We start from the raw sequence: 17,524 nt of genomic DNA on the forward strand, positions 1-17,524 counted from the left end.
TAAAAAAAATTAAAATTAAAATTCTCATGGTTACAAAAAATAAGGACTAGTTAATCACACAAAACGACTCGTTTGGTAAAAATTGGGGGGGCAAAAAATCTTGGAATACTTTTGTCAATTTTGAGAAATGTTATAGAGAAAAATTTCATAAATTGGCAAGTTCTTTCACTGGTTAAAATTAACAAACGTATTTCAGGTACAGTGTGTATATTTAAGAGAAAAATTCTGGAAGCTGTGATTGATTTAAAAGATTTGTAAACGTTTCATCAGACTTCTGAGTACAAGTGAATCACAAGATTTCGGATGGTTTGTTATTTTTGAAGCAGCAGAAAAGTATAAAAAGCTCAAAATTCAGTGGAATTTCATCATACACATTTATAGTGAAATTTTATAGTTCACATTTAATTTTGAAATTATGAACAAGATTAACGATTAATGAAATCAATTTTCAGGTTATTTTAAGGTGAGTTATTACAGATTATACCTAGAAAAACCTATGTATGAATAATTTAAACGTAATTAGAAATTACTTTAAATAAAAATAAATGTTGCAATATTTCTAACAATTTTACTTTGATCTGAAAAAAGTAAGTTGCCAAGCCATTTTACGTAAAATCTTCTAACTATTTCCTTAGTGTCTTCAAATTGCTTCAATGGTGCAGAGATGAAACTTAGGTGGTATAAAAAAAAATGTCTACATTGTGTGGAGTGGCCTTGTCTTCCAACGTACATTTTCCATTTTCTACAGTTTCTTCTTTTAAAATATCAGTGTGAGGCATTGTCATGGAGGAGGCGAATGCCTCTGAACACTTGCGTTTTCCTTTTAAACTGTCAATAAATTGCATCTCTCCAATCAGTGTCTGATTGTTTACTTTCTTTGTTTACAAAAATTCAACGACATCTTTGGTATTCTCCATGCTATTATCCTTGATGGAATTTTTTGAGATTGTCACCAAACTGGGCATGCAAATTTACTAGAAGAAATAAAAAATAAGCTACAGAAGTTACGTATATTTAATTTTTAGTTGTACCGGTTTAAATTTGTACCACCCTCGTATATCAAGTGAAAATGTAACATCTAATAGGCAACTGGATTTTGACAGCTTTCCTCACTCAATCATGTTTAAAAGCTTCTTAATCTCACTGATTACCTTTAAATCTATTCTTAATTTTGATTTACTTCTCCTCGAAATATATCAAAACTTAGACAAACAAGGTGATAACACTCGTCTCGATTCCAAACAGATAACAAAAATTTAATCTCGGAAAGAAATTTCCTTTTGTAAAAAATCATAACCAACTTAAAACAACAAAGCTCACTGGAACCCAATCTGCACAGTCAGAAATTCAAAAGATTATGTTAAAAATATGCTAAGTTCATTGCAAGTTAACACCCAAAGTAATTTAATAACTCGGCTGCAGACGCAGAAAAAATAATAACAGCGTTCCCCGTTCGCGCTCGTTTCAAAACAGGATTTGGAGATTTGAAAATGCCGCAAGCTGAAAAAGAAAAACATTACAAAAAGTGTTCATGTGCTTTCATATCGTTAATTAAAACATCTCATAAAAATGAATTAAATAAGTATAAAAAAGTTTAATGATCAATTAAAGAAAAAATGTACTTCTGCAAACCATCAACTCTAATTTTGACAATTAATTTTATTTTTTCAGTTAAGCTAATCGCAGCTTTTGTTTACCAAACAAACAACATCCGAATTTTTTTGGTCTGCTCCATCTTTCAGTCACTTTTTACTGTCCAAATTAGTTTCCATCCACCATCTACGTCTACGTCTACGTGCAGTGAAAACTATTTTTAACTATAATTATTATATGTTTAATAATTAAGTTTAGTACATAAAGTAATTTTTACGATCCGTTAAAGTTGTCTCGGCTCGTACTAATTTTTTACAAATCTGAGCCAGACCTTTCAAATTTAGTTAGACTAGATCTCTTTGTCCGACCAATACTCCTGATTGCACTCATTACATTTGATTCGGTAAATGCGAATTCTCCTATTCCGTTCGATCTTTCGCAAAAGACGATCTGATCTGAGAATGACTTTTTGATGTACCGCACATTTGTCCTAAAATAGAGATGATCCACGCCAGACATGTAAATAAGAGTTAAACTAGTTAGGCGCAATTTAAGAAAACTGGCGTCGTGGTTAACACGATGCAAATAAATAAAAAACAATTAATTGTGATAGTTAGGGCCTGTGCAATTAGGGAAAAAGCTTGTCGTGGATATTTTTCCGATTAGAGAATGACAATAGAGATAAGCCGTTTACGTTAGTTTTTTAACGACAATTAAGCCCCATGCTAAGTAAGGTTTGTGATAGGAGCTCATGCAGGTATCGTAATCATTAACCCACAAAGCAACGAAACCCGAATTTGGTGATCATGGTTGTGGCGAGTGGTGCGAGCTTTTTGTTGGTCGGTGGGGTTGACAAATTTGTTCTAATCGGAAACGTGGGGTTTGTCGCGTTATTCTTGCGCATTAATTATTTTCGGTGTAATTCATTAGTTGGGCACGCGGAATCGAGTCCGTGAGGGAGAAATGAATGGACGGTGTAAAATTTCAAGGAAATTATTATGATTATAATCAAATAAAACATGTCATGCGAATGTCCGATTTTATCAGAGTCCTCTTTGCCAATCCGTTCAAGTTGAACTTCATTCGAGCCAAGCGCGTTAGTTTGACGACAGCTTCTGCTGCGAAGGCGCGCTCCCAAATATTCACGTCGAAACTTTAAAAACTTAGATACCTCCAAAAAATACTTAATTTTAAAAACTGTAAAACAAACCGGACAGATCTGGCAGCAAAGAGAAAAAAAAAGTAGAGACTCTTGACAAGTGATAAGAAAATTTGTGCGTTGTTGCAGTGTGTTTCGGATACATTTTCGATGTATGTGGTGTGTTGTAGGCAATATAATCGATAAACTAAGTCGAAGTACAGTAAGATTAATTTGTACCTTAGTCGTAAATGTCGAAATTGTTTGAACTGAAGGAAGAGTTACGTGTCCGTTCCCAATTTCTGTCCATTTAACTAATGAAAATGCAACCAATTAAAAGGCCGTTAATATCACTTGGTTTGCCAGCTAAGCGTCTATAGTAACAATTAAAAAATGAAATAGAGGCAAATCATGTCTTCTACGAGCATTTACGAGAACCTGCCCCTGAAGAAGCTGGACAGCGAGAGCGAGTCTTTGAAGAACAGCCAAAACATTCCTGACAAGCAGAAAAAGCGGAAGAGCACGCCCGACATCCAAAAGATCTCGCCCCAGAACAACATTCCAAAAAAGCCCAAGTCCTCCAGGAGCATCTCGGAGATGTTCTTCAACAGGAACCACGAAGCCAACGACACCGAAGCCAGGGAGATCGTGGACGATAAGGCCGGCGACGATAGCTCCAAGAAGGTCCAGTCGACCCCCACCTCGGCACTGGACGACGGTTACGAGTCCTGCAACAGCACACCCTTAGTTTCAGGTCTGTACGTCGCGCTTTATATTTGTTTGTTGCGTTTTCCACGAGAAAGTCGCAATTCGCCAGTCTCCGAAGGATGCCAAAAATTGTGGGGTTCTTGGCCTTGTAAACATGATGAAATCTGTGATGTCGACTGCGGTCACGTTATTTTTTTATGAGGTAATATGCAGGGACGGATCAAAATCGCAAACTACTCGACCGAATCAGATGTTTGTGTCGCTTATTAACGCGTTAACTGGCGGTTCAATTAATTCGTAAGTCGCAGTTGCGATCAGGACAAATGGGAATTTATGACGCTTCCGCGTAAGGCAGGATAAACGCGGAATCGACAGGTCCTGCGGCTTCCCGTAAATCGCCGGTCGATGCAAAAATCCGACAAATCTGTTCTCCTTATGAATATTAAAAGGTAATTACAAGATCAAACACGACCTTGATCTGGACAATTTCCCACAAAAAATTGTTTATGGTTAATAAATATTTATGAGGCAGAATTCGACCACTGCGGCTAACGGGTTCTATTCTCGATGGTCGAGTTGTGTCAAAATTTTTGGCAAGCCGAAAGACGCAAACGAGACAGTAAAATACGGTCAACGGTTTGTCGCTTTGTCATCAAAATCGCAAGCGCCCCATTTGTCAAAGCTGGAAAACGGAAATTGTCAAAAATTGTGGCGTTTGCGGCGCACAATTTGCGACAAAATCAACAGGTGGTGTGAAAATTTGCGCCCCCGAAAATAATTCGGTCCAAAAGTGTTGCGTCTGACGGCGATGACACGAGTCCGTCTGCCAAGAAATATAAGTTGTGATTAGAAGCGATAAAAATAGAGCGCCCGTCGCTGGATAGGCCGAAATGACGCCTTCCAGACCAAAACCGAAGTGTCGCTTTCGCAATTTATCAGAACAGAACAATTAAAGCGGCGCGATGTTTGATTAAATTATTTATAGTGCCTTGAGGCGTCCATTAGAAAAATGTTTGCGTAACGAATTAGCGCCGAATCGAAGTATTTTCGTTCATTTAGCCGCAATTACGGCCATCGGTCTTTGTTTGATTTGTATTTAGATTTATTCGTCTGTCCATTGTTTGTAAATAAACGCGAGTGCACAATAACAAGTTGTAAAGTTGTTTGTTTTAATGTTTTGAGAATTTTAGCGCCACAACAGGCGGTCCAGAAATAGCTGTCGTCTTTTTTAAAAATGATACTGGTGCGTGTTATGATGTGTGTTGAATGCTGGGACGTGGTAATTAATTTTGCGGTGCTGGTGGCGTCGTTACAACTGAAATAGAGTTTCTAAAGATATTTGGAGTTTGGGAGAATGAGGGGAGAAATTTGTCGGCCAAAGCGACTTCATTAATTTTCAACTCGTTTATAAATACTTCAAAAGTGTGATAAAGTGGGGCCTAAACGGCTAATTTTCATTTGATGATGGTCTATTGCTGGCGTGCGTAAATCGGGACTACGAAAATTCACCGGATTTTGTAATAAAACCTAAAAGTTATATCTGAGAAGTAGGCTCAATCTGAAATTTAAATGATTAGTTTTTACTATAACTTTCTCCAATGGTATAAATCTAGTCACATAAAAATCCTTTTTTTTTTTTTGTTAAGCGCTGCTGTTTATTGCATTTAATACATAACTTAAATTATTGTCTTTGTTATTTTTTCACATAAGACGGTGAAATCTAGATCATATTGATGAGATCCCAGAAAGAAAAGTTTTGTTTCGACTGACAGTTTGGGCATATTATGAGTTATATTATGGGAAACGCCATGAAGCTACAAAAACGTATAAGCTACAAGAAAAAGAGCAAGCTGAAAAATATAAAGAATATGTAGAACAAAAAATCGAACAGACAAAAGAAGAACAAGAACAAATGGGCATAGAAGAAGCATGGCAAACATTCAAAACAATACTACAAGAAGGAGCCAGAAAAGTATGCGGAACCGTAGTAATAAATAAAAATAAAAAACAAACAGCTTGGTGGAATGAAGAAATTAAGAAAGAAATTAAGAAGAAGAAAACAAAATGGGAAATATACTTAAACACAAGAACAAAAGAGTCCTATATGAGTTACAAAAAACAACGAGAAATGGTGAAAAATTTAGTAATAGAAGCAAAAAAGAAATCCTGGGAAGATTTTGGAAGAAAGATGGAAAAAAATAAAAATGAAAACCAGAAACTTTTTTTCCGTGTACTAAAAAATTTGAAAACGGAGAAACAAGAACAGCCTATAATCAATAGCATTAAAACCAAAGAAGGAGAAGTACTAACAGAAGAGCATAAGATTATGGAAAGATGGAAGGAACATTTCGAAGAATTACTGAACCCTACAAAGACAAACAGAGAATCAACAGGAAAAACAGTAAAAGAAGGAAGGAAGAACAAAACAGAAATAAATAACGAGAGAAATAGAGAAAATGAGATTACATTAACAGAAGTACAAGAAGCTATAAAAAGTATAAAAAACGGAAAAGCAGCAGGACACGATGGAATCACCCCAGAAATGATAAAACATTTAGGAGGAAACGGCACCCAAATATTACTGAAGATATTCAGGAAAGCATGGGCTGAAGGCAAAATTCCACACGACTGGGAAATAGGAGTACTGATACCAATATATAAAAAGGGGGATAGATTAGATTGCAACAATTACAGAGGTATCACACTTTTGAGTGTAGTAGCAAAGACGTACGAAAGGATACTAGAAAAAAGACTTAGAAGAGAAATAGAAGAACAAATGACAGACTCACAAAGCGGTTTTAGGAAAGGCCACAGTATCCAAGACCACATCTTTACAATCAAAGAGAGCATATACAAAACAATTCAGAAGAACTCAGAATTATACCTAGGATTCATAGATTTAGAAAAGGCGTTCGACAGGATACCGAGGGGAAAAGTATGGGAATGCTTAGAAAAAAAAGGGATGGACCCACAACTTATAACAGCTACAAAAAGTTTGTATCAAAATAGCCGTAACTATGTCAGGAGTAAAAACAACAGATCGAAGGAATTCATAACCGTAGATGGACTTAGACAAGGAGGAGTGCTGAGCCCGCTACTATTCATAATAATGATGGACGAAATAATCAAAAAGACCAAAGAAAAAGTGAAGCAAGTAAAAATTGGACACTACAAATTAACAACAGTTAAAATCTCTGAATGTGCTTTTGCCGACGATCTTGTTGTGTTTGGATCTACCGAGAAAGAACTTCAAGAAAATCTCAACACATGGAACAAAGTATTAAAAGAACAACAGATGAAAATAAACATAGCAAAGACAAAAATAATGGTAATAACAAAAGACGAGAAAAATGTAGACATTGAAATTGAAAATACAAAAATCGAACAAGTCAATGAATTCAAGTATTTGGGAGTCACAATAAACAACAAGGGGAAGCAAGATACAGAAATAAACCAGAGGATATCGGCGGCGACAAAACTATACCATTCACTAGGCAAAACTTTCATAGGAAAGAATGAAATTAGTAGGAAGACCAAAATGACTGTGTACCAAACAATATTTCGTCCAGTATTGACATTTGGAAGTGAATCTTGGGTAATAACAAAGAGACAAAAAAACAGAATACAAGCAGTCGAAATGAAATACCACAGGAGAGCACTAGGAATAACAAAAAGAGACCATAAACGAAATGATGACATAAGGGAAGAATTAGGAATAGAACCGGTAACAACAACAATCGAGAAAAATCAATTGAAATGGTATGGACATCTAACCAGAATGGCAGATACAAGGCAAGTCAGAAGAATATGGGACGCAAGAATAAACACCAAAAGAGGAAGGGGAAGGCCCCCCGAGTCTTGGAACGGAACAGTCGCCAAAGTGATGGAAAGACGAGGATTAAATTGGAGAGAAGCGCGAAAGATAGCGCAAGACAAAAAAAGCTGGTCCGGATTTGTCCACAGTTAAATAATTTAAGATAACTTATAACAAGTAAAAGTAAAATTAATAATGAACCCCTACACCAAAGGGTAAAAAGGGGTATTGATTATATATATATATATATATTATGGGAAACGAAGATAAAATCTTCGAATTTATTGATGCATGAAATATTCTGTAAAGAGTAATTTTAATTTACCAGAAACTAAATAAAATAAATTTATATTTACATATTTACGACGAGGTATGTCACAATAAACATGAGGATCGTTTATTGATTCAGTGGAAAAAATGTTAATTGTTTGCAAGAACCAAATAAAAAATTTGTAATAAAAAAGAAAACATTAAATAACAAATAATTTTTTATACCTAGATACAATAAATTAATACAAAAATCTTATACATATTTCCATATTTAATAAAATGTTCACGCTTAAAAATGATTAAATATTAATAACAATAATAATAAATAAAGCCGCGGCTTGACTACTACGAAACCATTTGATCGGTGAAATTAAGCAACGTCGGTGTGGTTAGTGTTTGGATGGATGGCTGCGGGGGAAACCGCGTTCCGTTGCAACTTCGATACTTGATAGCTTCATTGTCTGTAATCCATAATGTCGTATGTAGAAACTCCGACATGGATGTCGTGTAAAAAGTGGGCGTTTAGCAAAATAAATTATAATATTTAAAGACAATAGTGCTTTCAAAGGGATTATCATAACTAGATAGGAATGTCCGTAGTGATAAATGAAGCCAATAAAATGTACTTTCAAAAAAATCTTTAAGGTAAATGTTTTTAATACATAGGTAGGTACATCATTTTGGAATTTGTTGAAATATTTGAATAAGAAAGTCGATTTTTTCTTGTAGCGGCAAGGTATGTAGTTGAGGAGAAGATCGCATAAAGTTTTTTTGAATATTTATGGATACGCTTTCTGAAGAAAAGATAAAAAGTGTCTCTAAAAGAATGTGTATCAAAAGTGCTGCAAAATTATGCGGCTCTATAATTTTATCGTGTAGAACTATGTCGAGCTGTTAAATCAGATGTCAATAGTCAAATGTAAAATTATTAAATCTTAGCATCAATTGTGAGGTCCTACGTCTTAATTGTTTTGCTTTCTTCAGTTTTTATATATTCTAATTATTTTTCATCTTACAACTGTCTTTATTAAAAACCTGTCATTGATGGACTTACATAACCTCTGTTATTGCAGTTATCCACATTTCTTCATCACATTTTTACGCTTACATGTTCCGTAAATGTTGTGTTTAAAAGATGAAGTCAGATTTCGATTGTACTATCTTCAAAACATTAAGAAAAGTAATTTTTCGCATGGCGACTTCGTGTTTGTAAAATTTTCTTTCGTTTACGATTTCTTTTGCAAAAATACACTGATCTGAATTTTTCTTTTTCAAAATGTCTCAACAAGGACTCCAGGCCTATGAGACCAATGGTTTTGGAAATATAGGTAATTTTGTGCAGTTTATTCGTTCATGATAATTTCGGGCAAAAAGACATTGATTTGAGTGTTTCTTTACGTTTTTGCAAATTTTTTGATTTGCCTTAAAGGATCTATTGATTTTGGTGCCAATAAGATCAGTGGTTTTAGAGATGTACGAATACGTTATTTTTGAGTAAGTGAAGGTTTTCTGGGTCCTTGTCCATTGGTATGTTGGTTTTCGGTTTTAACCGTGTCAAATTTGTGGTAGGGGAGCTTTCGGTGGCCATGCTGTTACCTTCTTCAAAGGGAATCTGAAACTTATTACGTTATTTTCGTTCAATTTTTTTTATTCGCGATAACTTTTGCAAAAATACACCGATTTGCATATTCCTTTTTGCAAGATATTCATCACAGTGAGGACGCAGGGCCTGTTAATTTTGGAACTCATCGAATGAGTTGTTTTGCCAAACATTTTTTTATTAAAAACTATTTTATAAAATGCGTTTTTCAAATCTATGTTCCCTAAGGAAATGGAAATATTGTGATTAAGTCGAAAAATTGTGTTCGAGATAAGGTCAAATTCTATTTAAAATTGTACTATCTAAGTTTTTCGAAAACTAGTCGATCTTTTCTGTTAATTATTATCTATTCATCAATTAATTTTGTTGTCTGTTATCTGTATTCGACGTTTTCACAACCTAATGTTCTTTTGAAGTTTTGTTTTTGAGGTCTTTCGTCTTGACATTTTTCTTATTTATTAAAATTTTAAGGAAGTGCTTTTATAATTTCTGGAATTTTATTTCGATGTTCCGTGAGTTAATGGAAGTATAAAGAGAGAGTTGAAAAATCGTGTCTCTACATGTGTCTATCTGTCTGTCTGGAATTTTCTTACATTCCTAATTACTTTTACAAAAGTGCACCAATTTGAATTGAATAGGTTTTTTTGACTTTGATTCTAGCCCCATCAGCGGTTTTGTAAATATGTACAGTAAAATCTTCTATAAGCGGACACCGGCCGTGACAAGATTTTTGTCCGCTTAACAGAGATGTCCTCTTAATAGAAATGATAAACAAATAAAATTTATATGTTATCAAAAATGTTAAAGCTTGGGAATATGTACTGTAATATCTTCTCTTTTTGGAAAAAAATGTAATAGTGTAGTTTGTCTGTTGTGTTTGGCTTCAAAGATCGGGTTGGCATAATAAGTTTCCATTTTGGTTGCAAGTTCGTAACCCTTCAAATCACCTTGATTGTTTGCATAAGTTTAAAAAAATTTCACTACCGTTATGGCATCTATCTGATTCTTTCGAGGGCAATCTATAAAAAAAAAATCTATAAATACAACATCCTCTATTTCTTCGTCGATTTCATCAGGGTGCAAAGAAGCATCTTTGTCTCTGAGTCAACATCGTCATCTTCAAGTTTATTAATAAAATCTTCAGTGTCAACACTACTGCTATTGCTACTTGCGCATAGGCAGCAAGAAGAATTTCATCCTCCGCACCAAATTCTTCAGGGGTTTTTGCATTTGAAAGTCATGTCATGACGAAATCGAAAATTTTTGAAACCACCTTTCAGAAACTCTAAAATGTTCATTAAAAGTCTGCAATCTCTTTGGCTTTTTTTTTTCTTACAATAGCTCCGGACAAAGGAATATTTTTGTATTTTTAAATCACTCGTAAGTTAATTGATTGGGTTTTTCCTATTTCAATTTTTTTCAGAATTAAAATGTTTTCTTTTATTGTTAACATACGTTTTTTGTGATTCCTAGAATTTCCAAATCTCCAGTGATAACATCGAAGTGCATACCATGCTGTTCGAAAATTTTTTCGCAGGGGTGTCGAATTGTATTGTCCGCTTAACAGTGGTGACATCTCATTTAAAATACATTGGTTTCAAAGGGCGCTAAGAAAAATGTTCGCTTAACAGAGGGGTCCGCTTAAGGATTTTCTGGCAAATTATACTTTTTTCTACAACCGTCACAAAAACGTGACATTTTTGCATCGTTATCAAGTCGCAAAGTATGTCATTTTTGATAGATCAAAAATATTTGTCAAAAAGTTTCCTTGGATGTTTTAATAACTATTTTGTCATCGTAAAACAGTGAAAAATAACTATTTCCTACTAAAAATAATTTTGAAAAATGTTTTTGGAACGTGGAAATCATCAGTGATGTCCATACCGATATCTTTTAATTGTTATTCGCATTTTTAATCAGCATTTTTTCTCTTTTTCTACAACTTGCTTTTCAGCTCTTGTAGGTAATTTAATTGTACGTTGTTTTTTTAAATATTATTAATTCACATAATAGAAAGTAAACATAGTGAAACAATAAAAAATTCAGTTGTATTAAATTTTCCACTCTCACAATCATTACAGTAAATATTTCATAAAAATCTTTTTCATTTAATAGATTTTTTTTAATATTCATTCACAATTTCTTTATACGTATTATTGTAATTTTTAAGTAAATATCTATATTACATTAATGGTCACCACTTTATATGTTTCATTTTATAAAAAAATTTTTAACTGGACACTGACAACCAGAAAAGTACTAGAAACGCTAAAAAGTCATTACACTGACCTTATTTATTTAGGTATTAAATTATTTCTACATATTAAAAAAAATTAAATATTTTACAGAAAATATTTTTAAAAGGAAATGTTTCTTAATCCTTGCTCTCAATATGCGAGAGTTGAAAAAACTAATGTCGGAAACTAAAAGAGTTCCTAAATAAAGAAAAGATCCGGGACAAATGGGTGGCTTGTTAAGTTTTTTTTTTCAAAATGAGCATTCTGATAGAATAGACATATTTTCAATTTGTTTAAAATCTAGATTGAAAGACTATTTTCGACGTGAAAAAATTTGTCATTTTATGTATTTCATTTAAATAAATATATACAGGGTGTATCTAAAATGCGTGTGATAATTTTAACGGGTAGCAGAGCTTGTTAAATGAAACGTTTCTTCTATTTGAATTTTTTAGGAAAAAACGTTATAAATTGATTTAAAATTTGGAATAAATTATCCCACAAATCTATACCCCCCTATGGGTGAGGGCGAAAATTTTCTGTTGTGATAGAAACGGAGCCTTATAAATAATTAAAATTAAAATTTTCATGGTTACAAAAAAAATAGAGAGTAATTAAATACTCTTGGTAGAAATTGGGGGACAAAAAATTTTGGAAAACTTTTGCGAATTTTGCAAAATGTTATAGAGAAAAGTTTCATACATTGGCGAGTTCTTCCACTGGCTAAAATTAGCATACATATTTCAGATACACCCTGTATATATTAGTTTACAAACTGCACTTAGTTGTTGGTAGATGTATAATTCACAGGCTAAAGAAAAATGCCATCATATAAATACCACCATTTTAAAATATCATCCAATATTTGAGTGGATTTAATTTTTTCCTTGAAAATACATAATTCATTCATTCATCAACGAAATGAAAATTGTCACTTAAGAGTTATGTCGTTCGTTATTTTATTTAGCATTTTTAAGACACTCATATTTCCACCGTTCTCGCTTAGGAACAAATACGTAATTCATGTAAAACTAAACTGTGATCGAAGACCAAATCTCAATAGTTTCTAAAATACCGACGTGTTTGGCATAATTACAACTAATGTTTTATATTACTCTGCAACGTTCGAAATTTGAAAGGATAATTAATCGCATTTGCATAAAATAAAAATGAGATTAGAAGCCCGAGAAGATTAAAATCCTTTTTTTTTTAATTTAAAAGTTTGCAAGTTTTTCACTTTCCCATAAACTCCGTTTTAAAAAGCGAAAACACATTCGACTTCAAAGAATATCAAAGATTAGATTTTGAAAACGTACAACCTGTACAGTGACAGATTGTTTAGACGTACGAAAACGCTTAGCACTCGTTGATGGAAGTGCTAATGTAAATGAGTTCCCGCCACGAAGTCGTCTAAATCCAATGCGATTTCGCAATAATAATAACAGGACTCTGGATAATGAAGATAAAGAAATTGAAGCGGTGTTGTAAACGGAATACAAATTGATGGGAGAGTGATGTTGAATATGGTCAGCGCTGGAGAAGCTCGAGTGTTTACGAAAGCACCATTATCCCTTGACAAGAGCGAACACTAGTTAGTCCTCGCTCGCCGAATTGCAGAGAAATCGAGGTTTTAAAATATTACCGTTTATATCAAGAGGAAATAAAAATGAACCGGGAGGAAGTTATTATAACTGAGTTTAATTTAGGTAACAATTTGATTAATACGAAAACTTGGCGAGAACCTCTCCTGAAAGTTACTTAAGTCTTTTTAATTATATTCGACTTACTTTTAATGCATCCAAGATTAAAATGTTGAAGTTTCAGCCTGAAAATTACGAAGTGGGCTACATTAAGTTGTGTATCGAATACTAATTTCATTTGCAGGTACTTGCAGATCGATCGGACCCAGTTCCGGTTAGGCAGGATCGTTTCGGGTGGAGGACTGACAGGATTCAAATTTTTTTTTCAGTGCGTAAATTGGCCTTTTAAGACGCTGAAAACAAGGTCGAGCCGTAATACTTTCAACAATCATCGGTCAAGTTTAAATTGAGCGAGCCAAGTTATTAATTACAACACCATGCATATCATCAACAACACTTCGTAGCCGCCATTAGTACCATCCGCTTGCAACAATTAAAGTTAATTCGTTTTTAGTAGCAAGCCAACATGAACATAAATTATACAATAACGTCGAAGTAAATTGCGATTAGAGCCGCACCGGCGATCATTATCGATCGTTTTTAATCCGATTTAAATAATTTAAAAACGATTTGCATTAATATCGCAAGGATATTGAAGGATTTGTGCGAAATTAATAGGACGAAACGTGTCGTGAGCCTTGTACCTGATCCATGAAGAGGGAAGGCACGATATCCTGGACATATCTTAGTGATATTGGCGTCCTGGAATGTAGTAATGTGCAACGAACGGGCTCCGGAACCGCTCCGGACTTCGGGGATCTCCTCAACGATGAAGTCCCCCGGAATTGCGGAATGCCACCTATAATACCCACCAGTTCAGAGCAGGATGTAAAGCACACGTCTTATTCGCGTCGGCTATTCAATAGAATATATGAGGAATATTAACACACTAATTTTAAACGATTTAATTTCGCCTCGAGACGAATTTTATTATAAATCATATTAATGCCGGAGCTAAAAAGAGAACAGCCTTGGCTCTGAAAAGAGGTGGTGTTATTGGATTTTCACATCCACACTAACGGGATATATTCTTCAATCCCCGATTTTTTAATTTCATAATATTTTTTCAAAAGGTTATTATCATCTATTTATAGACCAAAACAGGAAGCGCTTCTCTCATCTCTCATGATTTTTACCTTCGACAATAAAATTGTAGCTTTTTATTCTATACACGGCAACAAAAGAATTAAGTAGAGTCTCGATTTACCTAATTAACTTATCCATTTTATTAACTATCAAAATGTCTATAAGAATATCTAATTTTAATAATGAAAATTACCACCACTACTATGTTCTAATTCACCACACACTCGGTGACACGGCATTCAGGCCGGATATTATTTTCAAGGAATGATAAAATATGTATATTTAAAAAATTTAGTGTAATTAAAATTATTCTAAATTCCATCTCTATTTATTATCCCCATCCCGCGATACATCAAAACATCAAGTTTTATTTCCACCCCAAACATCACAACTTTTAACAAAATAAAATCAACCAAAACCGGTAAGTACCCATAATTATAGAGTGATGGAGCACATGATTTTTTTTTGTAAAATTTTTGTTAATGCACATGGCGGAAGCAGTTTTTGTGATTTTTCTAGTAGAATTTGTTAATTTATCTACGAAATTTTAACAAAGGTGTTTTGTATTTGATTCAATGTTTAAATTTACAAAATTTGAATTATACTGTGCCAAAAAAATTGTGGCAACACATCGAATTTCGAAAATATTTTTTCTTTCATGATGAGAAAACATATCTACACAAATGTAAACGTCTTTATTAACATAATAAATTACTTCGGCCATTTTTAAATAATGTTAGTGCAAATCAAAGATAATCCACCAAATATATTAAATGTTGGGGTGAATTGACTTGTTTTCTTGAAAATAATTGTCTTTGAAGGAGAAATATTTCTTAAAAGCTCAAATAGTGACAGTTATGCCAAATCGTACTTTAAAAATTCTTTCCGCTTTTCTATTTTAGTAGCAGAAAACAAGTTCAAATAAAACAAAACTGCTATCTCTATCTGTAATCGTGGTGCTAAAAGCTCATAAAATATTTGAAGAAAGGAAGAATAACACACTACATTTATAACTTCGAAACAGTCGACCTTTCAGACGATAGTTAATTGTATTTGCATAAAATAAAAGCCAGAGAAGATTAAAATGTGTTGTTTTTTAACCAGCTTAGAGAGAAATTTAATAAAAAAATATTGTGGGCCAAAAGTTTACTTAAAAATAAACACGTTAGTCACGTGAAATGTATTTACATTAGAAACGATCACCCATAATAAAAGAAAAAACAATCTGTAATTCATGCAAACATTTCGATTATCTCTTTAAATGAGTGTTAAAATTTGTTGTTTGACAACACTTTCCTGTTGTTTACATTCCTAATTTACCAGAAATAATTTCTGTCTCGACATTTTGTTAACCTGGTCGACTCGATTAGGATTTAAACATCGCCTAATTTCTAAAATTTCTTAAATTGGCGTCTCCTCTAGACAACCATGCCTTTAATGACTGGCTTTAACTACCAAATTTATAAATAAATAAAAACTTGCTTATAGTATGTACATATATAACTATATATAACTTTAATAAAATAAAATTTAATAACCAAAACATCACATTTTTAACGCAAGTGACGTCAATACTTTCCTAATACACATTTGCAGTGTGTTGTGTATAAAGTACTCTCAAAGTTCTCGATTTGTAAAATGGGTAAGAGATGCTCTAATATAGACAATTTTAAATCAGTAAAATATTTTGTTTGTTGACGAACCGGACATGACAGCAAATGTTCTTAAAAGTTTCCTCTCCTCAATCAAATTTAATTTTTTTAAATACAAATAAAAACTGTTGTAATGCCACACATTGTAATTTAATCACTAATGGCTTAATTCAGTATTTACCGTATTCAATGTTAAATTCTTACCTTATGATAATTAATTACTTGATAAAAATGAGAGTGCTCACTAACAAAATTTTCTAATTTAAATAATTGCTTTTTATTTTTGTCACATTTTCTACTTTAATTATTTTTTCGCCTTGTAATTAGCAGCTTTGTTTACAGAATTTTCAGTGATTATTCTTAAAAAAAAAACATTTTCATTACATACTTCCAGTTCTTAGTGCCGTGAACCTTTTGAACATTTCGACTAATACATATTTTCTATATTTTAATATAACATTTAAATCAATTTAAATAATAATTTCAAAACTCACTGCAAATATCACAGTTTATCTATACAAAGTAATAATTTTAAAACGTCAGTTTCAGTTTGTTTAATAATGAAACTTATTTATCAATTTTTCTTCGTAGTCGTAGAAAAAGTATAGTATTCTATTCGCGGATAATGGCTATTACTCGCTCGGATGAATTACACCTCACGAGTATAGCCATCATTATCCGCTCATTGAATAATATACTATTATTCAATATCCATGTTACAAGCATGGCATATTAATCGCCAGAACTCGTATAGTTAAAGAGCATATAAAACATAGGAACATAACAAAAAACAAAATTTTTGCATTTATAATTTAAATAGTTGCATAATTTTATTGACAAGTTCCTGGGATGAATAATTATTATGTTATTGATGAACAATCTGAAAAGTATGTTGCTAAAACCTAATATTGCAGTCCCAATGCAATTCCAAGAAATTTAATCACTTTATAACGGTTTGTATTTTGTCCATTGTCTTTTACGTTATTGTGCAGTCGCTCTCCGAGTAAATTCCACAAGAACGTGTGTAATTGAGTGTTAAGTGCCCATCATATGTTCAATAAATCAATTAGACATAAATTTTCCCACATTTTTCTCTTTGATGATGCATCATGCGATGGGAATTACTGGTTTTCCTGAAAAATATATTGCACTGCAATGCATTCCCGGTGCGGTCCCAGCGATGTATGCATCTCATGAATTCCTTGCATTTTAAGAAGTTCTACAAATTTATAATTCAAAGAAACTTCATAACATAATCTGAGATAATGCGATTGGTGTCGGACGTATCTTTAGTAAACCAACCACATATCAACAATTAACGACATATTGGTCGTTGAGTAATACTTGATGTCTTTATTAGCAAATCTCAATTTAATTGGTAAATTTTGAAAGATTAAATATGGTGAGAGAAATGCTTCGCTAAAGAAAGGGATTGTCCAGCAATGCATTCTCAATGCTCTGCAAGAAGTTTGATGCATTTTTATAAAATTATCACTAAGGTAAGCTCTGTATCAATATATACTAAAGGATAATATGGTTATTAAGTGTCTAATGTGTAGTTATATCTTCAGTAAGCCAATCGCCGATCAGTTTTCTGCCACTTTTGTCCTTAAATGATGCATCATGTGATATCTTTACTAGCGGCGTCGAATATAACCGCGAGTCGAGCTCCTATTTAGCGTTTTCAATTAAGTTTCCCGAACTAATATAGTAAATCATTGCCATC

The 17,524-nt window shown here is 33.1% G+C and overlaps 1 protein-coding gene across 1 annotated transcript in view; it reads left to right on the forward strand.

Moving 5' to 3' along the window:
* The first annotated feature begins 2,244 nt into the window (after nucleotides 1-2,244).
* The window catches only part of LOC138122622 (sodium-dependent noradrenaline transporter-like), a 30,411-nt gene continuing 15,131 nt past the window's right edge, over nucleotides 2,245-17,524 (forward strand). Inside the window, exon 1 of the mRNA XM_069036872.1 lies at nucleotides 2,245-3,485. Within this exon, the coding sequence (XP_068892973.1) occupies nucleotides 3,143-3,485 (343 nt within the window). The 5' untranslated portion in view covers nucleotides 2,245-3,142. The remainder of the gene's footprint in view (nucleotides 3,486-17,524) is intronic.

The sequence above is a fragment of the Tenebrio molitor genome, chromosome 2, assembly GCF_963966145.1.
Source record: "Tenebrio molitor chromosome 2, icTenMoli1.1, whole genome shotgun sequence".
NCBI lineage: Eukaryota > Metazoa > Arthropoda > Insecta > Coleoptera > Tenebrionidae > Tenebrio > Tenebrio molitor.